The sequence below is a fragment of the Lycium ferocissimum genome, chromosome 7 (genome assembly GCF_029784015.1).
Source record: "Lycium ferocissimum isolate CSIRO_LF1 chromosome 7, AGI_CSIRO_Lferr_CH_V1, whole genome shotgun sequence".
Taxonomy (NCBI): Eukaryota; Viridiplantae; Streptophyta; class Magnoliopsida; order Solanales; family Solanaceae; genus Lycium; species Lycium ferocissimum.
This window is the reverse complement of record NC_081348.1, coordinates 34880234-34907939: the sequence shown is the minus strand read 5'-3', so window position 1 is coordinate 34907939 and position 27706 is coordinate 34880234. Positions and strand designations below refer to the sequence as shown.

Here is a 27706-nt window from a genome sequence, read left to right as displayed (position 1 = left end):
CCGAGTTTGAAGAGGATAGTGTGTACACAGACTTTATCCTATCTGGGAGGTAGAGAGGTTGTTTCCCATTGACCATCGGCCCAAAGAAGCATATTAAAACAATACAAAATTAGAATGTTTAATAATAAGAATAGCAAAAGCGGAGAACTTGAATTTAATAATATACACACATGGAGAATTATCATTTATTTTTTCTTTTTTTTTAAGGAAAAATGAGGCCCTCAAAACGTTAGTCCACGGTTTATTGTTTTATTGAACATGGTCGGTTCTAAGCCGAATCGGTTTCGCATTTTCAAATTTACTAAATCAACGTAAATAAAATAAATGATAGCAATGACTTAGATTTATACGTAACCAAAAAATTATAAATAGCACAATCTATCAAATTTTATTTCTCGACCAATACAAGAGCAATGCTGTAATAATATAGAAATATCTTGTATATTTCAAATTTTAATACATATAGATGTTACATTTATTTGCAGTTAAAATCATCTAAAAAAGCTAACTTTAAACTTCCCAAACTCTCAAACCCGCCGAAATTTTCTTTCATATGACCGTTTTCCATTTTAGCAAAGCTTCATAGGGACTTTGATACAGATATATTGTGAGATTATACCCAAAATTGGAAGTTGGGCCGTTGTGGGGACCGAGTTTGAGTTTCCAAAACTTTAAGTCCTCAACAACCCAAAAAAAGGTAGGTGAAATTATCTGTTCCCAAATACTTCCTCCGTTTTAATTTATATGAATCCATTTAATTTATTTTCAAATTAGAAAATAGGTCATTTATTTGGGTACGAATCATAAAGTAAATAGGTTCAAACAAATTGAAAAAGAGTGAGTACGAAAATCTAACGATCTTTGACCTGCCAACTCAGCCTACAAAGCAGACTGTACGATCATTATTAATAATTACAATAATTATTTTAACGTCAAAAACTAAAAAGAAAAAAAAAAGAAAAAAACCAAACTAAAAAACAAAAAGTCGGAAAGAAAAAACAACCAAAGATCACAAAACACACTTCAAAAATCATCTTCATCTCAAAATCATAAGAAGTAATCAATCTTTAATGGTTGTTGAAAGTCCAAAGTTGGAAGGAGAAAAAAGATGCATAGCAAACTTGTTGTAGGAGTAGAATTAGTAAGCTCATCACCAACTTTTTGTGCACTACCTCGTCGCCGTCATCATCATCCATTATTCTCCAAGACTCTATGCTGCACCAACAATTCCTCTTCTTCTTCTTCTTCTTCTTCATCATCAGGCCATAAATTCAAGTTTAATGTTGTGGGTGATAGGAAATGGAAGTTCAAAGATATTGATGCCAGTAAGTTCTTTCTTCTTGGTCTTTTCTGATTTTAAGTTAATAGCTTGCATCCTAGTTTTCTTGAAAAAAACAAAATTATAATTCAAGATTCATTTAATTAGGGTCCAGTTTCTTTTTAGTTTGGTTTGGGACTTTCTATGACAATGAAGAATAAGTCGGAGATTTGGAAAACCTCTAAAACAGAAGCTTAATTTGTCAAATGGAATAATAAACCAATGATTCAGTTAGCCAATTCTTCAAAATATCTGTGGGGGTTGCTACTTTCCTTGTTTATTAGTTGAAGCAGAAGTTGCATCCAGGGATTGGTTTATCATGGTCAACTTTTCAGAATGATAATGACTTTGATGCACACTCTGCACAAGCAGAAGTTAAATAATTTTACCATGATTGCTTGTAGAGCTTGATATGTTTGAATCATTTGAGGTTATTAACAGTATGCTCTCACCAAGATGGATCTTTTTTCTCTTCTATGGGTTGGGGTGGTAGTGCTTGTGCTATAATATGTTTTTAAGCCTCATAGGTGTAGCGAGCTACTTTAAGGCGCCATGTTTTGTGCTATGTGAACAGGATAGTTGCAATGATAATCAAAGGTAACTCTTTGTGCTTCTTGACATTTCACATGAGAGACCATTTCCAAAAAAAAAAAAAAAAGAAAACTGATAGTTTAGGTCCACCGTTCCTGTTAGGTTACCAAGTAAACAATGATTAGATTGTTCAGTTTTCCAACAAGTAGCACTCTGATCTTATTAAGTCTTGCTCTGTTATATTCACCTCCTTTTACAGGTAAAGTGGAAGAATCAGTAAATCACTGGCTGTCAAAGACACAGGACTTTTTTAGTGAAGTCACTTCACCACTGGTAAAAACTGTAAATGATAAAAGAACCAATTTTCATGATGATATTCAAGATACGGAGGAAGTATTCATGGCTGAACAAACTGTTGATAGCCAAACACCGAATGGTGATCTATCTGTAGCTGCCATTCTTTCCATTGAGCAATTTAGCAGGTAAGATACATTTTGTGGTCTCGTATAATTTGGAAGTGCCTTCTATGACATGCGATAGATGTGTAGGATGAACGGATTGACTGGGCAGAAAATGCAGAAGATCTTCAAAGCACTTGGTCCTGAATCTGTTCATAGTGATGCTCGCAGTTTGGTTGAATACTGCTGCTTTAGGTTTCTGTCAAAGGATACTTCTATCCTTCATCCTTGCCTGAAGGTTTGCTGGCTTAACTGCGTGTTTCCTTTCTAGTCTTTCATCAGCTTTTTTGATGAGCATAACATGTATTCTTTTCCTTTATGAAACTGAAATTCTTTCCAGAGCTAGAAGTTTGCTCCTGTAACACCTCCCCCCCCCCCCCCGATCCTATTAAGCAGAGCCCAATTCGAGTGGTCTCTGCTTGTTGATCTACAGAAGACAAACCCAAACTGAAGAAGAGAACATGTAACTCTTAGTTGAGTTGAAGTATCTTCGTGGTCCTGTTACTCATCATCTCTTTTGATATGAATTTTACACTGTTTTAATTCTACTTTTGGTCTTAGTGCCGCATACAGTGTCTTTTATGATGAAGAGCTAAACTTTGCTATTCCGTTGATTCAGAACAATCTGAAAGTTAGTAGTCTAGGATCAGTGAATTGGTTTGAACTTTTTAGATTATGGAAGAGAAGAAGAAAAACAAATATTGAAACCTTGACATCTCTCCTAGGTCTTTTTTTTGAATAATGATCTCTCCGAGGTCCTCTAGAAATAGGAGTGCTTCCAGTTAGTTTTTTCTTACTTCCCATGCCTGAAGTCTCTCTACAATTTTGCTTAAAAGACATATAGATTCCGAATTTCAGATAGGGATGAGTGGCAAAAGTTAAGATTTATCTCCACTCATTCATTAATACTTTCAGATGTGATTGCAGGAACCTGCATTTCAGAGACTGATTTTCGTAACTATGCTTGCCTGGGAGAGACCATATAGGAGCAGAGGAGACTCCCGAGTTAAAGTTTCAAAGAAGCATTCTCTCCAGGTTCTTTCTCCGCTCTTTAGATCTCATAGATAATAGGTTGTATGTGACATGGGCCACTTTAAGGGTAGGTTGTTGTCTTTAGCTGTTAGTCTAACTTCAGATGCATTTTAAAAGACAGCTGATGTATATATAAGATAAAATCACTCACAATTTTATGGCACCTTATATCACTCTTCTGATGGATCTGCCAAAGAAGATAAATTTCTGGTGATTTGTATGTGCTAGAACTATTAGGTCAGCTGATACCATCTTTTCGAACTTTAATCATCTGGCCTCACCAAGAATCGGCATATATTCTGTCTTTTCTTTCTGTTTTTTTGTCTTCCTTTTCTTTTCAGTTTGTTCTTGTGGTATGGAAGGAGGGTAGAATATTCTTTTTATGCCGACCTTCTCTATTCTTTTCAATGGTTCGTTCATTTCAGTAAAGATGCCTATTAAATCAATTAAGCTGAAGTTTGCTGGTGGTGCTCCCTAGATTTCTAACTTTGATTTGATAGATTTGGGACACGGTCAACAATATCTTCTTTTGAACAGGAGAGATAGGAAAAATCTTTTTCTCCCCTTTGTGCAGTTAGATCAAGCTCGACTGTTGACGTATTACCAAGCTTCCCACTTAACAGAGTATAATTTTGGAGGTGCTTGTTGTTTTCCAAGAACAATCTCAAACTTTTAAAGCTATGGCTGAAGCAGTGAATAGTTTATGGGTAAATGTGCTGTAAAACGGTTGATAATAACATCCCTTTGCAGTGATAATAGTGCATTTTAGGGGTGAATAAACTGGAAATGCTTGACAAAGTATTAGATATGAAAGTGTAGATATAGTTACTAGATTCACTTCTATTGCTGGGTCACTTTTCGGGGCTGGTGCAAGGAGAGTCGGAGACTTGGTTTACTACCATTTCATTTTGTGTAATCTCATGGAGGACCTTGCATTGTGTACTGGATAGTTCGTTTCTTTTTTCTAAACCATTGGTATCTTTGAAGGATATATAGGGTGGACACCCTCGGTGGCAATATCAGTGACTATTTTTTTATTTATCTATTAAGATTTACAAAAGAAATTGCTGAGAATGAAGAAGATGAAAGGAGAGGCTGGAAGTGGATGCTCTGAGGAGCAAAATCCTTCGTCATATGCAGTGCAGACCACTTTCGATGTATACTAATTTGCTTCCCTCACGATCAAAATAAAAAGTTCTCCTTATCTGCTAGGATATTAATATTCAAGCTTAGAAAGATGGCTTCTCCATTATTTATATATTATATTCAGAGGCGGATCCAGGATTTGAAGTTTCCGGGTGCCATGCGCCATTCAATCAATTTAGGCTTCGGGTCGGATAAGGATTATTCATTTTTCGGGCTTTGGTTCGGGTTATTCGTCTTTTCGATGAAACATTTGTTTATAGCACTATATAGAAGAGAAAAGCATAAAAGTTCAAAGGAAAGTACGCTCATAGAGCGGACTTTTAGTTATGTTCAACTAAAAGTCGCGGAGGGCGGACTTTTAGTTGTGTTAAGTAAAAGTCGCTTTGGAGGGGCAGACTTTTAGTTGTGTTTAAGTAAAAGTATGGGAGGGGCGGACTTTTAGTTGTGTTTAAGTCCGCGCAAAAAAATGAATCCAAAATGGATAAAAAGTACTTTATGAACCTAAAACTCAAAGCAAGCCTTGATGGTTGATATCAACGATTCAATGTCACATTCAAATAAATGCATATTAGTTTCCTTCAAGTCCATTTGCACACAAATACCATTTTCACATTACGCACCATAAATCTTCTTTTAATGTTTATTTCTTTCAAATTTCAATAGACAAAAAACAAGTAAATAACTAAAAGAAACAAAGAAAGAGAGACAAACAGAGACATACAGCAATGGAATTTGGAGAAGGTACTGCTGTACTGATTTTGGAGATGAAGGTTCTTGGCAATGGAATTGGAAGGTTGCCGTATTGATTTTGATTTGGAAAGGGGGAACCCAACCGCATACTTTTAGTTATGTTTTATGGGACACACTTTTAGCTAAGGCATTACTAAAAGTTTCCCTTGAAAAGTTAAAAAATATATATATATCTTCAAGGGAAAGTCTATTTCCCCTCGGCGGACTTTAGTTATGTTCAACTAAAAGTACGGAGGGGCGTACTTTTAGTTGTGTAAGTAAAAGTACGCCGGAGAGGCGGACTTTTAGTGTGTTTAAGTAAAATGAGGAGAGAGCGGACTTTTAGTTGTGTTTAAGTCCGCGCAAAAAAATGAATCCAAAATGGATAAAAAGTACTTTATGAACCTAAAACTCAAAGCAAGCCTTGATGGTTGATATCTGATTCATTCAATGTCACATTCAAATAAATGCATATTAGTTTCCTTCAAGTCCATTTGCACACAAATACCATTTTCACATTCTGCACCATAAATCTTCTTTTAATGTTTATTTCTTTCAAATTTCCAATAGACAAAAAACAAGTAAATAACTAAAAGAAACAAAGAAAGAGAGACAAACAGAGACATACAGCAATGGAATTTGGAGAAGGTACTGCTGTACTGATTTTGGAGATGAAGGTTCTTGGCAATGGAATTGGAAGGTTGCCGTATTGATTTTGATTTGGAAAGGGGGAACCCAAGAACTAGGTTTATGTTTCTTGATTTGATGAGAGAGAAGAAGTTATGCTGTAAAGTTTATATACCTAAACAAAAAAGTAGTACTAAGGAAATAAAAAAGCTAAAAAGTAGTAACTAAAAAGTAGTAACTAAATTACTAATAATTGAAACTAAGTCAACACAAATTATTAAAAAGAAAAAGAAAGAGATTAGAATAGAACGTGGCTGCTTGCTGATTAGAATAAGAGGATTTGTACCTCACGTGGCTGCTTGCTGATGCTGTCTATATTTAATTTTTTCTAAAAAAAAAATTGTGTAGTTACGGGGGTTCGATCCCGCGTATTGAAGGGCAGACGTCTGGCCCATTCACCACTGGCACTACGGCATGCCTTTGTCATCAGGGTGCCACTTTAATATTTATCTATACATTATGTATATATACCTATATATATGTACTGTTTCGTCCGAAGCTTGCGGGTGGCGTGGCATCCCCACGCCACTGAGTAGATCCGCCCCTGATTATATTTGTTCTCAACTAAGTATTTCACTGGTAAGTTCTTTACTATGAACACAAATATATGAGTCAAGCCTCTTCGTGTTTTAGGAAGACTAATTTATTTTTCTAGGTTTTGTTGCATGTATTTCTGTTGCTATAACCTAAATATATCTGGTTCTGCTGAAGCTAAAGACGAGACTAGTTGGAGAAGAGGCTTTTGTTCGTATTGCGCCTGCTGTTGCTGGTATAGCTGATTGGACAACAGCACACAACCTTTTCAAAGCTCTTGCTGGGAATGATCGGGGCATCTCATTTACCTCATGGTCCACATACATCTGTGAACTTCTCAAGTGAGCATCCTCTCTTTTGAGTACAAAAGTTTCTTCTCCTAAGCGTTATTAGGTTATGTACATGTGATTGCACAAGCTAAATTTATTGTCGATTATCAGCTCACATACACAAAACATCTTAATTCATAAAGAATATCTAGTTTGCTAATTTGACAAATCAAAAGCTGCTGGAGGATTTCTCGACGATATGTACTCCTGTTCACTTTTTCTTCCTGAAATTTAAATTGTTACAATCCCATAAGAGTTTGACGTACTACTAACTGTTTCTTTTTAAATAAAATATCCATGTAAGAAATATGCCAGAAAATTATTCCACTTGACCATGAGAAGTAAGCTTATCGCATAAAGCTGAATGGGGCAGGTAATTAGCATTCACATGAATACACAAGCTTCTAAATATTCATATGTGCAATCTCCTACAATTTCTTTCATTTTCTTAACACTCTAGTTGTTTTTGGTATGATGATTACATGAGTTGAGCTTAAATGAAGATACATGGTCAGTGAGGATTCATATAGCCGACCCTCGACTTGTTTGGGACTGAGGCGTTGTAGTTGTTGTTGTTACTGTCTTAACATTCTAGTTGCTTGGGTTTATTAGTAATTGGAGTAGTTCTATCCTTTTTCAGTAATGGGGAATTTTTTGTTATTAATTTTGATTTTATTTATGAAATCGTATATGAAGAGAACTCTTGGCTAAGCTTGAAATTTGGAAGTCACTAATATAATTCTTCGGATGTTTCTTTTCTTGTTTTAGAGTGCACGAAGGACGGAAGACATACAAGTTTCAAGATCCCTCCCAGCTCCATAATGAGAGAATCTTGTGCATTGCTTCCGGTGGAAAACACCCTGTTCTTAAATGGGAGAATAATATGGCATGGCCTGGAAAACTAATTTTGACTGATAGGGCCCTTTACTTTGAGGTAATCATTGATAATCATATACTTCCAAGGAACTGTGTTAAGGTCTCATGCGATGTCCCAACCCTCGCTGTTAATGGAAAAATCTTTATTGTAATGCAATTTCTTCATTCTTGAGTGTAAGGTTTAGTTGGTAGTTCTGTTGTAGTCATGAAAACTGAGTCAAATGGATGATGAAATTCGTTTGGTTTGGCTAGTTGAACAGTTTGCACATGAGATACTTGTTATATAATCGATTCTTGTGTCTTGCAGGCGGTTGGTGTGATGGGAAAAAGAAATGCATCAAGATTGGATCTTACAGGAGAAGGTTCACTTATAAAGACAACAAAAGTTGGGCCTCTGGGCTTTGACTTTCTAGATTCTGCTGTATCTGTCACTTCGGGTCCTCAGTGAGTAAGCTTCTCCAACCAATCCCATGTGGACTGTATCATTTCCTTTCTGTTTTCCTTTGGACAGAACTTTTGTTGGCATTTCCCAAGCTTTAAGTAGAGCCTCAAATTAGGCCCACAGCTTCATGACAATACATCTATTTAATGGCCACCTGTCAATTGTTTCAGGTTCTTAAAGATCACATATATACAAAGTTCCATCCTTAGAACAAATAGTTTTCCAAAAGTTAGTCCTCAATTTTACATTTCTACCTCTCTTATCACAACTAGGACAGACCATTATCATTATTTGATAGAGACAAAAGAAGGGATTGCCTATGCCAACCATTATTTTCTGTAGTGAGCAAGAAGATCCAGATTAAGAGGAGGAACCGGTTCATCTAATCTTACCTTGAATCATAACAGACTTTTGACCTCTCTCTATTTTTTATTTTTTTTCAATTGATAAGTAGGAATCCGACTATATGACTGATAGATATGTGAAAATATTATTTGGGAAATTTCACTTGAACAAAGCAGACAAGATTTGAATCTGCAGGGGTTTTCGAGTTGTCTTGCCTTGAGTTATCACAAAGCATTCTAACTCCACACCTTGATTTTTCTTTTAAACCCTTGAGTGAATTCATTCTGTTATACATATTCCTTGCATGGAGGAGACTAATCTGGGAGTAACACCTTTGGATATACCATGCAGGAATTAGGGAGCGCAACATGCCTAGTAGATTGGGGACACTGACTTATGTATTCTCGACTAACCTATCAAGAAAGCACTTCCGCCTATTTTAGCAAACAAACTAACTTTTCCCGGTCTCCCGAAACTTGATTACTCCTGCAACTTTAGCCACTGCTAAAATACTGTACTCCTGAAGTCATCATAACTATTCTATGTGTATGGATGAGTGTTGCATATAAAACAAACATGCTACTACATGCTGATGGGAATGGTCATATTGTTATTGGAGCTGTCTTCTTTATTTTCTTTTTTAAAATGTATTTTAATTTTTAAATGTTATATAATTCCTTATAGTATTTTACTGATAATAGAGGTATTATTTTGACTTCCTCAATCTTCCTTTCGTTAAAAGAAAACAGGAGCCACAAATGAGACAATCCCATTGAGGACAAAAGGAAGTAGGCCCGAAAATGGTCTTCATTACATCCTAACTTAAAGTTTCACATATCCATATCAATCTTAAAAGGAAGTACCTTAGCTAATCACCAAAATTATCATATAACTAACTAGTAATTTGCATCTGATCTGAATCCTTATATCTCTCAATTTATCTTATTAGGCACTTTGTCAAAGACATTTCAATCTTGGGACAGAGATCTGCCCCAGTTTCCTGTTTATCCCAATTAATACAGACTTATTGATCCTAAAATCATTTGTCCTTCCCCATGTTAATAGTTGACTATGCGGGTTCTCTGACTGGAGTTGAAGTGTCATATAATGTTTTTTTCTATTTGTTTATTTTCCTTCGGTAGCTTGTTTGGATGTCAAGTTCTTCCTGGCTCCTGCAACATCCTTCTGGAGCGCGTTATCATTTAATTTATGTGCCTTTATTTTGAATTTTCTTTTGTTTCATGCTTTTCTTAAGAATGGGATGCTGCTATATGAAATACACAAACCCCTCCTCCCCCGAAGCTGCAACCTGCATTCTTACTTGTAATAATGACTACTTTTGTCTTTACACTTTTACTTACTCATTGACTTATTTAATTTCTAAGATGGTTTTGCATCTTGTAGCGTGTTTTTTCTTTTAGCTGATAAAAGATGCTTGTTAATATATTATGGTCTAATTTACTGTACTCATATTAGGTCGGATGCATGGGTATTAGAATTTGTCGACTTTGGAGGAGAAATGAGACGGGATGTGTGGTATGCATGCATCAGTGAAGTAATTGCTTTATACAAGTTCATACGAGAATTTGGACCTGAGGAAGGTGATCAATCAGTATACAATGTCTATGGTGCTCAGAAAGGGAAGGCAAGAGCAATTTCGTATGCTACCAATGCTGTTAAGAGACTTCAGGCTCTTCAAAATACTCGAAAGCTCTTGGAGGAGCCAACTAAATTGGTTCAGTTCTCATTTTTGCAAAATGCACCTTATGGTGACGTCGTATTACAAACTCTAGCAGTTAACTGTTGGGGTGGACCATTGATCGCAAAAGTGACTGATCAAGAATATCAATCCACAAAAGAGGCAACAGAAAGTAGTAGTTATGTGTTTGACGTAGATGGAAGTGTGTACCTGCAGAAGTGGATGAAGTCTCCATCATGGACTTCTAGTGCTTCACTTGCTTTTTGGAAGAACTACTCGCTATCGAAACGGGGGATAGTTTTCAGTAAAAATCTTGTTGTCGCTGATATGAATTTGATGGAAAAAGCAGCATTGGTATGTAGAGATAAATATCAAGTAGCACAGAAAACGCAAGCCACAATTGACGCTGCAATGATTGAAGGGATCCCTAGTAACATTGACCTTTTTAAGGTTATCTTGTCCCTTTCCTTTTCTGCTGTTTCTGTCCGGAATTTTTTCTTACGTTTGGATTGATTAGTCTGCATTTATACATCTCGTAATTCCCGAATAATTAAACAACCTTTTTCAAAAATGATTCATGCGTTTAATTTAAATGCTCGGTTATATTTAAGACAATAAGCATGTTAAACTGCGTAAGATTGCTATTCTGAATGGACTTGCACTTGAATTAGAAAGTTTTTGAGAAAATGGGGTTGGATTGTATCTTCAAGAATAAATACAAAGAAATTAACCACTGTCTGATGAAGGAAACGTTTAATATTCTTCAGATGTAAGCTCATACTTATTGAGTACATGACCCTAGATAGGAAGGTGTGGAGGTCGAGGGTTAGGCTAGAAGGTTAGTAGGTAGCCGAGTGTTCTCCTTATTAGTAGTATTGGTTAGTAATCGTGTAGTTTCTTTTTTACAAGGTGTATTACTATCTGTTGTTTCATTTGCTTTTTATCTTGCTATTGTGTTGCCATATTTTTCTTGATACCATGCATCAAATTTTTTTTTTCTTTCGATCCGGGGGTCTATCAAAAACAGCCTCTCTACCCCACAAAAGGCAGGGGTAAGGCCTGCGTACAACCTACCCTCCCCAGGCCCCACTTGTGGGACTGCACTGGGTATGTTGTTGTATGTAAGCTCATACTTGGTTTAGAATTTGCCTTTTTATTGCCTGAATTTAGTGTTAAGAGGTATTTCATTGTTTGTGATCTATCTAAGTCCTTATTTTTCTTATTGTCCTATAAATATAGGAGAAAAACTGGGTACCTACAATAAGCATCAAGAATCATTCTTTTAAGTATAAATGTTCCCGGTACTACTTGGTGTTCGTACAAAAACCATCACTTATAGTTGCTTATGATTACTTGAGAGCTTTGCTATCTGTTTTTGCGCAAGATAGGCAGAAATATTGATACTCTCATGCGCTTGGCAAAAATATAGAAGCCTCACCATGCCCAAAGGCGTGGCTTAGCAGTTTGATGAAGTTAGAACAAAGACCATGGGAGATCAAGGTTCAAATTTCAAAGAGAAAAAAAGTTAGGTGATTACTTCCCATCTGCTAAGGTCTTGGTGGACAAAGTTACCCCAACACTTGTATTATGGGAAGATACAGGTACCCAGTGAAATAATGAAGGTGCGCACGAGCTGGTCGAGGCACAACCTTTATTTAAATTTTTTATAGAAGCCTCACTAGTTATTGCTATTATTTACTGTTCCACAGACAATGTGTTTTGTGGTTATGGCTTAAAATCAGGCAGCTTTTCTTCATTCTTTGCTTATGAACTGAAATTTAAGGGACTTGACTTCACTCGAGAACCTCGATTGGTTCTTCTTTTACTTCAATTAGATTGGGTGTTAAATCTTGGCGGCGCAAGATCTAGCCAGGGTTACTTCTCCCTTCAAGAAGAAAAAAGGGGGAAAAAATTCAACCATGATTTGAAAAAAGAAAAAGAGAAAAAGACCATCCATGATTCGCAAAAGAAAAGAAAACAACCTTAGAAGCTCGTACTAAGATTTGAAAGGTAAGTATAAATGAATGGTCATAAGTTGTGGATATTTTGATCCTCAACCAACCTAGATGGTTTTGACTGACTCTCTCATAATTGGCTTATGGTCTGGGAGGCGGTACTGTTTGGAAACACTAGTCTAGAAAGGCTTCCGTTGGCACATTTTCCTCTTAAGACAGGAATAATTGCCATTATTACAGTAATATGTCATCTTACATAGTGACTATGTGGAAGAGGACTGAACTCAGAGCTTAATGTGAGATGTGGCACTAAGAAAATTCAAACTGATCGGTTTGTGCTACTAATGATATTGTTTTCTGTTTCTTTCTTCAAAGAAATTGGCTAGAACATCTTGTAAAGTTCTGTGGTTGTACAAGTTCAGCCTTGTATGTTATCTGTGTTTTTCTCACCACACGATAAATTCTTTCATCAGCAATTGGCTATTAACTTTTGACAAGAGCTGATACTGTTTGCTGTTTTTCTTGTAAAGATTGGCTGCAAAGATTAAATCTGTGGTTTTACAAGTGTAGCCTTGTTGTCTGTTTTCTGTGTTTCTCTAATTCTACAAGTTTATCTTTTATCAGTAATATCGATTATTAATATTTTTTCCCTTTCTTGGCAGGAACTTGTGTTTCCGTTAACAGTTATGGTAAAAAACTTTGAGAAACTTAGGCATTGGGAGGATCCCCTATTGACAGCCTCTTCTCTTGCACTTGCATATACGATTATATTCAGGTAAAGCGCATTGCGATATGTCGAGAAGTTTACTGGCATCAGTCATCAGTATATGGTTAGCCTGTAAACCTTAAATGTTTACTGAGACATGTGGAAACATTTGCTGGAATATATATATGACCTCCTAAGTCCAAATGAATATTTGCTTGTCTGTGGAGAAAACTTCTCGTGAATTAATATTATTACTTGTCTTCATGATTTTTATCTTTCCTGGAACCGTATGAACTTGTGATCTCCTGGGCTTTTTGCTATTTTTATTCAATTTTTATGTTAGATTATGCTAATTAAAGAGACCATTTAAGTTACCATTCTAAACATCCCAAATGGTTTTCACAGCATTTGTCATCTAAAATTAACCAGCTTCTGAAAAATCATATTCGTATATCATTCGGAAGAGTTCCTATTGCAGGTTGTGGAGGTTAATGGGATATGCTACGTTGTGTTGTACTCTTAAATTTCTGACCTTCTGTATGCATTTGAAAAATTAGTACATTGTATAAGTTTCAGATACTGTTTCTTGTTTTAAGGAATAATGTACAATGTGCAGTGAGTAAGGCGCATGAATATCTATACATAATTAGGATGGAACATGGTAATTCGTTGCTGATTGTGTTAAATTAGTTACTTATATTTTTTGAGCATGCTCCTGAATCTTATTCTTCATGTGGTTAGTTATCTGTCTTAATCACATTGAGTTTCTTGACACTCGGTTTTCTGGGATCAGGAATATGCTATCTTATATTTTGCCGGCAATATTGATGGTATTGGCTGCTGGCATGTTATTACTTAAGGGGCTCAAGGAACAAGGTCGGCTTGGAAGATACTTTGGAAAAGTAACGATACGTGACCAACCACCATCAAACACACTACAGAAAATTATTGCAGTTAAAGATGCCATGCGTGAAGTCGAAAAGTATCTGCAGAGCTTGAATCTGTCGCTGCTCAAGATTCGAGCAATTATTCTTGCTGGCCAACCTCAGGTATTTCCACTTTAACCCAGGTTGTGCCGAAAACCTGTCCGTATCTCTTTCAGTGGCCAGGAGAAAGAATTGAAAAACATTACCAATGCATGCTTAAGATGTGTGCTAACCACATGCCTGCTAAGGTCAGCTAAGAATAGCTTAGGAGTGAAAAAACTTTTTAATAGCCCCAGCAAGAGTAGATGCTTTCATTTATTTGAATTCATAATAGCTACTTTGAAAAGATATCAGATCAAATAAGGTAGATAGATTATGTTAGCCCTCTCAATTCCCTCCTTGATAGCAGAGACATCAATTGTTTCCCTCAAAAAATTGGTGGGCGATTGGAACTACTTCTAGTATATTTTCATGTCCTCTGGTTGCTCAGGTGATATATCTTTTCATTCTGAACAAAAATGCAAATTGCTCTTAATGTTCTCACTCTATATCTGTAATGAAGTAAACATTATACTAGTCAATTAATCTATTTGTTAAATCGGTTCAAATCCCACAGAAGAAACCCTATGTGAATTCTTCCCATTTGCCTGAGCCTTGGTAGGCAGAGTTACCTATTAATTGTTCTGGTGGGAGATAGCAAAGGACCCAGTTGATTAGTCGAGGTTTGTACACGCTAGCCTTCACACAAGTGTTACCAAAGAAAAGAAAAGAAAAAATCTGTGCTAAATCTTTAACTCTTTTTTGTGGTTTTAACATACTAACTAGTGAATACTCAAACTTTAAAAAATCTTTTTTTTTTTTTGAACCATTTCATTCTTGACGGGCATTAGTGAAAATACAGCAACCCCTTTGTCCATCTCCACTCATCATCACAAGAACCTTCCTCATCCCCAACCACTTGCAGCTCTATCCCTAGTGCCAACTACTCACAACTCCCATCGCCTAATTCAATACCAATAGCCCTCTCGCCACATCCCCCTCCTTATCCTCATTCTAATAATGTATATTTCCTCTTCCATCTTCTATTTTTGGATGGACAACTAGCAAAAATTATAAGCCGAAAAAGGAATTTTTTTTAAAAAGAAAAGGTATAAACTAAAATGAAGGGGGGGGGGGGTACGTTGTTAGACATATATGTTTGTCTCAAGTATTAGATTAGAAGTGCAAAAGAAAAAGAATGAATTTAATGTTTAAATTTTGGTAAATGAGGGACCCAAAAGTGAGATTTTGCGCTCCTTTTTATTGAGGGACCAAAAGTTGCAATTGCTAAGGAGAGTTAATATGTCTTGTTGCTTTCTTCCATTATAGTAACACTTAACTTGGACCTTATCTCCTTTTAGAAACTTGTTTGAGTGAATTCCTTCTCCCCCACCCTGGTTTTCAAGCTTCATCCACATTCGAGATCATGTACATTTAGGCTTTTATGTGCGCCTCACCCGTACCACCCCTAACAATTAGTTGTTGCTCTTTTAACAAAAATCGGTTGTGCTGGATCTCTTTTAATCTCAGTTGTGCCTGTTCTGGGTTTGATGACATTATGCCCTAACTGTTTCTTTTTTTTTTTTTCCCTTTGAAACTGTATGTCATGACTGTTTCTGTATGCGTAGTGGACTAGTGGTCTACTTTGAGTAATTATTTTAGGGGCTCGATAAATTCTTAATGCTGACTCTACTATGTAAGCTTGCACCTCAAGATTCTAGTGTTATTTTTTATCTAATACTCTGTATTTGTTTTTACTTAATGAGTTAATTTTCATAATCTTTGTCAGATCACGATGGAAGTCGCTCTGGCTCTACTATTTGGTGCAACCACTCTCCTAATTGTTCCATTCAAGTACATAGCTGCTTTCCTGATTGCTGATGCATTCACCCGTGAACTCAAGTTCCGAAAGGAAATGGTTTTGAGATTCATGAGCTTTCTGAAGGAGCGGTGGGAAACAGTGCCTGCTACCCCAGTTGTTGTACTACCATTCGAGGATGATAAGTCCGATGCACCAACCCAAAGAAAGGAGTCCAGCAATGATGTAGTAAAACCAGAGAAACAGTTAAAGCAGTAGGTTGTTGTAAATCTTCTTTTAGGTAACTTTCTTTTCTTTTTTCTTTGTTCTTTATAGTTGGTGCTTGCAGAAGGTGAGAGGGGTCGAAGATTGAAGCAAGAAACACTTTTTCGCCCTTAAAAACAGTATCATTTGGGTGGGATTTCATAAAACAGTATCACATGAGTAAAATGTGATTGGTTTGTATGAATGTCTCTTGGAAAGGAGGAGCATTAGAATCTCCAAATGTTGTTTTTGTCCATGGCCTTTTTTTGAGTTTTTTTCCTTTTTGTTTGAAGATAGCCTTTTAGAAGTTACTTCTTTCCTGTGATCTCACTACCCTCTTTTCTTTTCCTTTTCCTTTTTTTTTTTTTCCGGGTTGGTGGAGGGGGGTTGTTTGGAGATTTATCATCTTCAAAGCATAAAAGAATAATATCCCAGACATGCAATTTTGCTGAGAATTTGAAGCTTATGCACTTTGGGTAAATGGCCAAGTTTTGATGTTTTCACACTTTAGAAGACTACTCTTGAGATTGTGAACAAAATTTCAAAAGACAAGGAAAAGCAATCAAAATCCTAAAATGAATGAGAAAAGTAAATGTAGTTGCAAACAGGTACTCAAAAAGATTTGAATCTGCACAATATCCTGTCAGAACATCACCCCTCCAAGACTAACCACTGTTGTCAATCCAACCATCAGTATTTGCCTTGTTTTAAAGAGTGGCTTCAATCCATATGCTCCATTACAAGTCAAATTTTTGCCATAATTTGTGCACAGTGTCTGTGTCTGATTCCTGTAAACCAACACAGAATCTTAAATCAGCAAAAGAAAAGATTGTTGGCATCCAAGTGTATACTCTTACTATCCATGAAGTGGGATCAAAACTTTGGAAGACAAGGATTTTAATCCAAACAAGGACAAAAGGTGTTGGTGATTTCTTTCGATCTGTCTAAATTTTGGTGGATGGAGTTATCCGGTATGTGTGTTGGTGGAATGTAATAGGTATCCAATGGTGGAATAGTCAAAGTGCACACAACACGAGCCTTACTTAATTGTTATTAAAACAAAGAATTATAATAGAGAAGGATTAGAATTGTTTACCTTGAAGAACAAAATGAGACAACATAGTGAGTAGAAGAGCAAGTGATGATACTAGTTGGGTCATCAAAGGCAAAGCTATAAGCAACAGGGCAAGCTGTCTTGAAAATCCTTGAATAGTTTGTAGGCAAACATGACACTGGACTACTAAATGTACCCCGGCAGCAATATTCATCAGTGTCAAAGACGTTACACGCGCTCCGGCAGGCAATCGTCTTTCCATCTGTCTTGAGAGCTAGCTCCGATGGGCAATTTGGCCTAAGATCACTATCACAGCCAACAGAACTGCAATTTCCGTTGCCATTTACAGGTTTTACTACTATAGGCAAGTTGAACCCGTCAACAAGGCTAACGTCGTAAAAATCAGTTTCTCCAAGGGTAAATTCGGCAATTGAAGCTGTAGGGTCACCCGGTTCACTACATTTTAGACCGGTCCCACACCTACCGGTTTGACACGTGCCATTATCGTTCTTGTCAAAGTGGCAACCGGTTCGACCCCATATACGGCCACTCCACCCGGCGGGGGCGTTAAAGACAGCAGATTGGCCTTGTTTCAGCTCAAAACCATCTCCATTGAAATTGTTTTTAGGTGTAATTCCAGGCCATACTGTTTCTTTGCAATTGTTTATAATGGTAATATTTGTGCACTCGGATAATGTTACCCCTGTCACACTAAATTGTGTCAAAACTCACAAATTAAAAAAGGATCAACAAATAAAAAGTCAAAAAAATAAAATTCTAATCCTTGCTTGATCATGGACACAAAAAAGATCAAGTGTTAACTTTTAAAGCAAATGACTTATGAATTTCAAGATTTTGGACCAATTCAGGCGAATACAGTATTACTATGTACAATTCAGGAGAGAAAGTAAATACATATTTGATTCTTCGACCTACGTGGTGAAGGTGAGCAGCTCACTAAGGGAGCTACCTCGTTACCGTTTTTCTCTCTTATATTATATTAGAAAGCGGAAGGAGAGAGTGTAGTGTGTTACCTAAGGCAATAGCAAGCAAGAGAAACCAAACATTGGTAGATGAGGTGAAGTGGGAAGCCATGAATATGCAACTATTAGCTAGTTGTAATTGTGACTTGTGAGTGAAAAGTGTAAGACAAGTCAGTATATATACGTATATAAAGAACAAAAGTTAGAGAAGAATACGTGCAGAAGAGAGTGAACATTACAGGAATAAGGCTTCCTTTCTTCTTCCTTAAATCAACTGATTCCTTACCTCCTACCATTTTTTTCCACTTATGTGTTCGTCACAATTGTCTCTTCCTCCCTTACTGCTGAGCTACTTATATATATTTTATATTCAAGCATAACATAAAAGTGCAAGAATCGTGATGGCTAATTTTCCTTATATTAATACATGTACTATGGGATTTTCTTTTAGGAGTCACAATCATTGGCTCTTCATTTTCTTTACCTCCCAATTTATTGAGATTTAGGAGTTCAAGGGACTTTCATAGTAACCAAAACAATTCTTCCTAACAATGGGATCGCTTTGCCATATATTTAATTTTATATATAATATATAAGCATCGCCTAAAAATAATAAATATTAATTTAGATTAGGAAGTAAAGCATTAAAACCCTCTAAACACAAACCTATGTACAAGTTGAATTGTGATAATAGGTCGATATACTAAGAAGTAAAACCTAAAGCCCCTAGTCCCAAACTCATGTGCAAGCCGGATTGTGACAATAAGTTGATACCACTTGAGCGAATCTTGATTGTGATACTCCTTCCAAACAACGAACTACTTACATTCCATTTATCTGCTCCTTATGCCAGTAATAAATCAGATTAGCTTCTAATTAATCCATTTTGCTTTTCACTTAACCCCAATCCCAGAGTGTTACAAGAGGATGAACAAACAAGGTCACTTCTTCTTCTTCATTTCCTTGTCCTTTTTTCTCTTTTGATTAAACAATATCTAGTTGAACAGATTCATCGGATCTTTAATACGAAAAATGGAAAAGATATCTATAAACTTACTACAAAGCAAGAAACCTAGTATGTTCAGCAAACAAAAAATGGATTTTGCCCAATCATTTCCATTCATTCAATAAAATATGTAACAGACAAATTCAGCTACTCTAGAATGAGTAATAGCTTGTAGTAATTAGGTGCATACTGTTTTGGTAAGGAGCATTTTTCTCTCTTAATCCGAAATCCGTGTATACAGATTAGTCGATCCAGGGAACTTCGAACAGCGAATAAATAAAGTCAAGCTCAGGTCAAAGCTAAGATAAAAATTATTTCCAAAATTGAATCATGACAGCTTATTCTTGTTAACATCTTTCCTCTTCTTTGCATAATTCTTGGCATGAAAATCAAGAAAGAGTGCCAAAAGGGAAGCATTAAAAACTGCATTGAAGCACCATCCACGGATCCCGGAGCAACCCGACCCGGTAAAGTGATAGTACAACATCAAACCCGAAATCAAGAAACTGAACACAAACTGTATAATCTGACAGTTGGTAACCAATCTCTTCCACCATGGACGAAATCCCAACGTACACAAAAAATAATAAGCGTACATTAGCACATGAACAGAAGCATTGGTAACAAGCGCCACTGGAAACAGTGTCTGTGAGGAAGAAAGCCACAAATAACACATAACCACCACCACTGCATGATGGTACACGTGGAGGAATGACAGCCGTCTAGATTTCGACCCACTTAGAATAATCAAAAGGGTGTCTAAAAATTCAAGAATCTTGGAAAAATAGAAGATGTAAGCCCAGAAGAAGACAGGTCCGCGTGGAGGAGTGTGACTGGCTGGGAAGCAGATGATCCAAGTGAAATCATGACGTGGCATTTGGTGGAAGGCTGACAGGGAGCAACCAACGGCCATGATGAGGGAGAGAAGGAAGAGGAAGAGGTTGTGGACGGCTGAGATGAAGCGGAGGAGGGTGGGGGAGAGGGTGGGTAGGAGAGGGTAATTGTGGAAAGTGAAAGTGAGAGTGAGGTAAGTGAGGACTGTGAGAGTTAGGAAAAGTGGTGATGAACCAAATGTGGAGTTTTGATTCCATTGGAAATTGGTGATGATTGGATGATTGACGAGGAAGTAGTGAATGGTGGAGTAGAGAGGTTCCATTACAATGGAAGTGATGGGCTCTGACACTGAGGCTACCTTATCTGTTTCGATAGTTGAATTGATATTGATGCTACTCCCTCTGTGCCAGCACGGAGTTTAAAGAAAATAGACTTTTTGCATTTTGTGGTTTGACTCAAACATGTGTATGATTAATTAAAATATTTTTTAAATTTTATTGTTGAATGTTTGAATAGTTAACTTAATAGATAGAGATTGCTTTTGGAGAAACGAAACAAGATAACACACTTAAAATCGGACAGACACATGACAGAGGGAGTAATAAAAAGATGATGCTTCATAGCTAAGGGTCTAGATGGCTTTTTAATGTTATCCGATAAGTCAACTTGGAAATTGAATCTTTTGTGGTAGGGGGATGTAAGGCGTCTAGAGCGCCACGTTATCCCATTGTTTTGGGTGTATTTCTATTGGTATCTTGTAAGGAGATGTTACAGGTTTGAAGGGACGGCAGAATATTTTTGGCAATTATGGTACCTAATAAAATTAGAACTAATTGAACCACAACTACCAACCACTTTTTCCAGTCTTCAAATACTCCGCTTTAGGAGAAGGGATTCGGATATTGGGGACAATGGTAATTTTCTTTTAGCCAATTAGGTATTGTAAACCTTCAAAATTACCGCGCAACTTATACTCTTTTTTTGTCTTAAAATGTTTGAATGTTTTTAGTTTCCGGGAGATCATACTACCTTAGTTTTGACGTTTCTATTACACCATCAATCGTAGTCCGAGTTCAGAAATTTACACTCATTGGTGGGGAAAAAAGGGGCTCCCATGCATTTGAATATTAAACAGAATAAGAACAATACATATTAACTTCTTGGCGAACCAGCTGCAACTTTTATGCAAATTAAAAGCTGTCTGAACATAGAATTACCAATTCACTCCTGCTGTAAGAGTTTGTACATGGTTGAAATAGGACAAACATAAACAAAACAAAAAAAATGTGTAAATGACCTACGTTTTAATCCCCTAGAGATCGCTACTGAGGCAAGTTGATCCCTGCCCAACAAGAAAACATGATCCTCATGGGACTATAAACATATGAAAATAAAAGATTGATCAGCAATGTACCTACCATCTAACCATTGAAAAGACTGGCAAGCTTCAATCTTTAGATCTTGTACTCATTTTACTAAATTTAAGAAAGGGATGACGGAAAAAACTGAGAAGCAGCTTCCGCAGCATCATAAGTAAAATCACCTCCTGCTGCAGTGGACAATTCCAATGCTCATATAATCAAACCTGCATCGCAGCTCTCTTTGCTTGATTGGTGCTTTAGACCAAAACTCCTCATCCAAAACGCGGGTTCGGAAAACTTGAGCAGTACATGGCACTATATCAACTACCTAAGCTCAACTGGCTACCTTTTTCCTGACTATTCTTTTTCTCCGGGCCTTAGGAGCTAATGTTTCACCCTCGGTCGTTGAGTCATTCTGACCTTGTTTGATACCCAAAAGCCCAAGCCCGGAAACAATTGCACCCTTGGATATGAACCATTTTGAAGATGACTGCTCAAGCCCTCCTTCAGTAGGTCTACTGTATGCCTTCTTCAAGACATCATCTGAATGAGCCAGTGGATCCACCTCCACACCAAGCCAAGCTAGCCTTGATGTCTCTCCTACTTGAACATTCAAAACTCTGCATACAATGAAATAATATTAAACACCAATATGATTACTAGATCAACAATATTGCATGATATATCCTGACCTCCACTCCCAGAAATTGCCTATAATTTCACCTAGTCTTGGATACAGGTGGTAATAATCTTTTATAAAGATAAAACTGGTTCTTACAGACCCCACCCCACCCCCCCCCCCCCCCCACCCCACCCCAAAAAAAAAAAAAAAATTAAACTTTTGCAGTCATTAAGTACTGCAGTGGAAGAATTCAAAAGATACTATAGACCTGACAGGAGAGCAAGTAATAACAGAAATAGGGAAATAAAACCAACTTTTACTAATAGCAGTAAATAATTTTTTTTAATTCAAAGAGGAAAAGGAAATTGAAACTTCAAAAAAAAAAAAAAAAAAAAAAAAAAAAACTAATTTGCCCAAGTAAACTACCAACGCATGACAATGATTTGACAAAACTGAATTTGCATAAGCTACAGCTACTGTGCAGCTAAATACCTCATGGCAGTGCCGAAGACGAGAGCCACCCCAATAACATCAAAGTAGTTACAAACAGCTCTGTCAAATCCATTCAACAGCTGATAACGCAGGTTCGCATATACCCCAAGGAAGGCCCCATAACCGAGCGCATTACTACTCACAGATGGGATAGACACTGATAACCTAGTGAATGGTAAACAGAAGCCGTTACATACCTTACATTTCCCTTGAATGAAAAATTAGATCCAACAAAAACCCAACTATACAAATGAATGGTCAATATGCCAAAAATGCTTACCTTCCCTCCTTTTTACTGGCAAGAAGATTTGACAGAGCCCCCTGCACAGCTCCTGCACTGAGCCCAACCATAGACAACTCTGCAGCCTTATAGAAAAAGGACTGAATCCTCTTCTGCATGTCAAATTCTCTTAAAGGATAACTCTTTTCAAAGATATTGTTCGGCAGCTTCTGTATCGTGTTCTGCAAATCGTAGCGGAAAGTATTCCCATAGGATTGACAAGGAGCAAGCGTCCAAAAAACAGCAGCATTGCAAGCCGATGCAGTTAGGACGTTAAGAAGAGCAAGATCCCACTCCTGCTTAATCCTAGATCAAAGTAAAACAGAACATGTGCATTAAGTCAATCCTCTTATACTGTGTTTTACTAACATTTAACATTTCTGAACCGAGTAAGGATGGAAAGCCAACAACCCCACCTCCAAAAAAAAATAACCAAAAGGACATTAAAAAAGAAAACAAAAAAAAAAATACCTTTCCTTACGGTTTTTGACCTCCCACCACACTGAGCAACCAATTGTAGCTGCCTGATCCAAAAGCAGCTTGTTTAAAAAGGCCGGATCTGCAATCTTCCTGTCACAGAAAGATAATCCAGAAAAAATAAAGAAACTAGAAATGCCGTCTTTAATATGCGGTAAACACTTGAATGCTTAAGACATGATTTAGACAGCAAAATAATAGACAACAAGTTATGAAAAGCTTAGATGGCATAGCCTAAGGTGTCAAACTGCTGCATGAATTTACAAAGCTTTCAACGTTGGGGAGAGATATAGCTGGTGCAAGTTTCATTCTGAAGAGTTTTATATCATTTAGGGTTGGTGGTGTGATGTGAATTCATGGAAAATTGCCCTTTATCAATATCCTTCAAGTTTTTGAAAGATAAAACAAGATTGTTCCTTCTGAGGCAGATCAAACCCAAAAACTAAAAGTGATGATCAATGCTGCCAACTCATCTCATTTCAAAATAGAAATCCCATAACAAAAACACATTTTGGCTGCAGAAGTATGGAGAAAAAAATTCCTTTTTCAGCTTTGCTTTCTTAGTTATTATTGCGGTGTAGCTGTTTCATGGAATGTGTGGGGCTAATGAGTAATAACTGTTCTGTTTCAGTTTCACTAAAAATTCTTTCATGATCTTGAACAAGTGTGACGAAAGCCTTGAAAGATGAGTGCTCACAGGAAGGCTTTAAATATGTGGGGCTAATGAGTGAAAATGCCTGTGAGGCTAATACAATAAGGATTTGAAGTAATGACTGCAATGCTAAGAAACTTACTTCAAGATGCAAGATACTTTGAGAGGATCTTAATATTTTTATAAGAACGGCCGGATCTTAATTTAAACAGACAGAATAACTACTCTAATCAGCAATGATATTTCTGACATGCCACTACATACTGTTTATCGAGCAGACAGATTTTTGTCCAAAATATTTGCCCTGTGGGGAATTTTGAATACTGTAATGTGCGCTATATTACCTGCCATTGAATGCCCTGGATAATCCTTCAGGAAGTAACCGAGAAATAAATCTAGCAATGGTAGGCCTAGCATTGTAAGTAAGAAAGTTCGCCATTTGGGCAGAGCTGACTAATCCCTGGATGAAAGAGAAGAAACTAAGTTAGATAAAGAAATAACCCGACCAAACGAGACTACTGCGGAGAGTAATTTACCATTTCATAGGCTTGCCGAAGTCCAGGTGGTAAATCCATCATTGTCTTCTGCCACTCATTCAGCACGGCATCAACAAATTTACGATCAAACAACTGGGAAACATGGAAAAATTGTGAGTGACATGACACTGTTAGAATAAATCCAGAATTAAGCGCAAGCAGTTTTCCACTTGCAGAGGCCTCTTACTTCCTGCAGTAGCATTCGTCGCCTAAAGAGACCACCCTCATCTCCCTCATCACCATCATCGAAATCATCAAAGTAATCATCATCATCACCATCATCATCACCTCCATCACCACCGCCGTGGTTTAGATTCTTTCCCATATTTCCACCACCTCCGCCAGTTGAAAGCTGTGAGGTGGCAAAATTATTAGCAAATTAATCGACCAAGTGTTACCAAATAATAGCACAAGGTTAATAATGAAGCTTAAGATCATAGAGAAAGAGGGAGAACGCATTGTTCTCGACATAGTTGGATTAGAATGCCAATATCTTATACAGTAGCAGAAGCACCATTTCACATCATATACCAAACTAAAAAGTGCATTCAACTTTTCCTTCATTGAAAAGGAAAGATGCTAAAACAGAAAAAAACAGCAACCAGATCCCTTTAGTAAAGGCGCATACACAGTTACACACATTTCAAATCTAGTAAGCAACTTCAGAATTATGTATTCTTGGACACATATTGCCACTTTAGTGATACCAGACTCAATTTTATCACTTAGCGTCTAAGTGTTTGCGGCTTGTCAGAGCTGGCAGGACCTTTGTCAATCAATTTTAAATAGCAATGGAACTCACACACACAGAAAAACTCTTCATTCCGAGTGTCCAATATAACATGTGGGGAGAACAGAAACATCTATAAAATTCGTTCTATAAATATGGCAGTGTCCTTCAACCTTTGTTAGGAATATAGGAGATAACCACTTAAGTATCAAGAGAATGGTTAATAAAACAGAATTCTCCAGCCCCATTTCTATGGGCAAGCGTCAACCAATTAAATTCTGAATACCATTGCTTTTCAAAAAAACGTCTGTTACTGATAGAAAGAACCTTCAATCAATCAATCAACTAAGCCTCACAACCAACGCTAGTTCGGGAATGTCAAAAGCTCTAGAACTCCCTAAATTTCAAATACTCAAATTTTTCACATTAACTTCTACTTCAAAACAACCTCACTGCCTCTAATTTTGAAGTCTTTTTCCTTAGCAAGAACTTCCTCAACTACCATTACATTATCTTACATCCAAAGTTAGCAATTAGCCGGAGCTATGATCAAATATTTGAGTATTATTAGCATAATACATGACAAGTTCAAATTCATTCAGTTGGACAAGTAGAAAGCATGACGCTCAAAAGGAAAAGATGATAATTTCAGCAGAATATAACCTATATATCAGAAAAACGAAAACAGATACTCCCTCCATTTCTTAGTTTCCTTTTTAGTCCGTTTCAAAAAGAATGTCTCTTTCCTTTTCTAGCAACTCTTTAATTCCAACTTTCCACATGGTATGTTAAAACCACAAGATTAAAGAACATGTTAATACATTCTACATATCTTTAATTTAAGACCACAAGATTCAAAAGTCTTTCTTTCCTTTCTTAAACTATGTGCCAAGTCAAAACCAAAAAGGGGAGTAATTCTCAAGAAAGATGAGACTGCTGCAGTCAAACTTCCATATATTTCTCAAAAATGCTTAAAAATATTTCGAGGAAAAAACAAGAAGTAACCTCGGGACTAGACTTAGTCTGCTTCTGCTGAGCCAAATTAAGACCCTCTTTCTTGAGAGTAACGGCACCAACCGAACCGTATTGTCCTCCCTTCATTACAGGCGCATACATCACCGATGAAGAAGACGACGACGCTTGATAGCACCGTTCCAAATCGGCAATTGGGTCGCCATCTACCGCCGGAGATGCTGTAGCCTTGATAACACTGATTTTACGAGCTTTGGAGGGTATAACTGGGCGAATAAATGAAGGGGGCAACAAGGGTAAGGGTTTTGAGGAAGGGATGATTTGGGTATTCATAGGTGATGTTGGGAATACTGCCAGAGACATTCTTTCTTGTTTTTTCTTGTTTTTTTCTTTTTTGGGTGTTTGGATAGGGAGAAAATTTATGGATAGATTTTCATGGATGAATTGAACGAGAATAGTGCAGAGGTTGAAGAAGAGAGAAGGGAAAGGGTGAGAGGTTGAGAGAGGAGTTAAGGTTTTGAAGATGAAGCTAACTATGCGACAAACCCAATCCAGAGTTTGTCAGTGGATTCGCCGTATTGTGTTAACTCTTTCTCCTTTCGCCCTTGCTTTTTCTCTAAACCCCTAACTCAAAATGAGAAATCTTGTCAAGTGGTTTACTTTTTGTCTTTAAAAGTACTTTTCACAAAAATAAATAAAATAATTAGACAAATAAAACATGGGGAGATCAATGAAATTCCAACTAACATTATTACAGGAGAGACCCTCCTCACCAATACACTTTGGTATGATGAATAATCAAAAATAATTCTGGAATAAAAAATTTGTTTCATCTTATTCCATGTTTGGTTAGCATAAAATTCTGAGAATTATAGTGTTATTTTTATCCATTAAGGGGGAAATAACTAGGTCGTAATATTTTTTGCAAAGCTTTGAGTTATTTTTCTTTGATTTTCGTGGCTTTTCCTGTGGGTGGGTGGGAGGGAGGTTAGGAAGAGGGGATACTAAGGATTTTCTTGACAAAAAAAATAAATAAAAATGCATGAATCTTATAAAAAATTAAGCGTGTGTTTGGTATGAGAATGGGTAGTTTTCTCCCGATTAAACGTTAAATAAATTTAAAATTATTTATATTAAAAGGGGAAAACGGTTTTCTTCACTTATATAATTCTCTGGTAATCCTCTTGAAATAGTTTGTTAGTACTGAAAAGAGATGGATAATGAAATGGTGTAAAGTTCTAGTATTAATTCAATCTAATGAACACGAACTACACCGAAATAGCCACAGTCTATATCGCATACCTTAGTTACAGAAGTTCGTTCTTACTTTCGGAAAGAATCTCCAATAGAATCTTCAAGTGAACTTTACAGAATTAGAGAAGGAAGAAGGAGAAGTTTTTGTCTGTGCTTTTGGAATAAACAATACGCAGGAGTTGCTCTCCTATTTAAAAGACACAAGACATCTGTTCAAGAGGAGTCCTAACAGTTATGTCTTTTCATCCTTTTAATATAAATTAAATATATAACAAATATATATTTATTTATTATTTATATTTATATGGATCCGAGTTGACCCACATGCCCAGATCTAATTCCTTCATCTCCCACTCACACATAGTGGGTCAATTCTCATTCACATTCTGTAACTTTCATACATAGCGACTAGATCGTGTGGCCAGTGCATACTTTGAGAGCTTTATTGCTATACATCTGTTAGGAATATATAGCATCTTGTTCAATGAAACTTAGAGTAGATTATAGTATGCAGTACCCTAGATCATTTATCACATATGCAGTACCCTAGATCATTTATCACATTCATATCTCTCACAATCTCATTGTTTTAAATTTGAGTTCATCGTTATGTTCTTGTCGCAAACACAAACATAAAGG

The 27706-nt window shown here is 36.7% G+C and overlaps 4 protein-coding genes across 4 annotated transcripts; 1 reads left to right on the top strand and 3 right to left on the bottom strand.

The window, feature by feature from the left end:
• Nucleotides 1-999: 999 nt before the first annotated feature.
• On the top strand, nucleotides 1000-16068 carry LOC132064607 (uncharacterized). Its single transcript, XM_059457645.1, has 11 exons — nucleotides 1000-1325; nucleotides 2109-2331; nucleotides 2398-2545; nucleotides 3235-3342; nucleotides 6613-6776; nucleotides 7533-7698; nucleotides 7948-8084; nucleotides 9904-10576; nucleotides 12744-12856; nucleotides 13581-13836; nucleotides 15542-16068. Exons 1-11 carry the CDS (start codon nucleotides 1109-1111, stop codon nucleotides 15827-15829), a joined length of 2493 nt encoding a protein of 830 aa, XP_059313628.1. The 5' UTR covers nucleotides 1000-1108; the 3' UTR covers nucleotides 15830-16068.
• A 217-nt stretch (nucleotides 16069-16285) lies between these two features.
• LOC132064608 (pathogenesis-related thaumatin-like protein 3.5) lies at nucleotides 16286-18475 on the bottom strand. The gene is made up of 3 exons (XM_059457646.1): nucleotides 17903-18475; nucleotides 16911-17571; nucleotides 16286-16602 (listed from the first exon to the last, which is right to left on the bottom strand). Exons 1-3 carry the CDS (start codon nucleotides 17961-17963, stop codon nucleotides 16458-16460), a joined length of 867 nt encoding a protein of 288 aa, XP_059313629.1. The 5' UTR covers nucleotides 17964-18475; the 3' UTR covers nucleotides 16286-16457.
• Nucleotides 18476-18951: 476 nt separating this feature from the next.
• On the bottom strand, nucleotides 18952-20139 carry LOC132064609 (elongation of fatty acids protein 3-like). The gene has a single exon (XM_059457647.1). It carries the CDS (start codon nucleotides 20011-20013, stop codon nucleotides 19186-19188), a length of 828 nt encoding a protein of 275 aa, XP_059313630.1. The 5' UTR covers nucleotides 20014-20139; the 3' UTR covers nucleotides 18952-19185.
• A 750-nt stretch (nucleotides 20140-20889) lies between these two features.
• Nucleotides 20890-26466, bottom strand: LOC132064606 (protein RETICULATA-RELATED 1, chloroplastic-like). Its single transcript, XM_059457644.1, has 8 exons — nucleotides 25847-26466; nucleotides 24299-24463; nucleotides 24112-24204; nucleotides 23920-24035; nucleotides 22918-23016; nucleotides 22447-22752; nucleotides 22167-22331; nucleotides 20890-21672 (listed from the first exon to the last, which is right to left on the bottom strand). The coding sequence occupies exons 1-8, from the start codon at nucleotides 26174-26176 to the stop codon at nucleotides 21387-21389; spliced, it is 1560 nt and encodes a 519-aa protein (XP_059313627.1). The 5' UTR covers nucleotides 26177-26466; the 3' UTR covers nucleotides 20890-21386.
• Between the last annotated feature and the right edge of the window lie 1240 nt (nucleotides 26467-27706).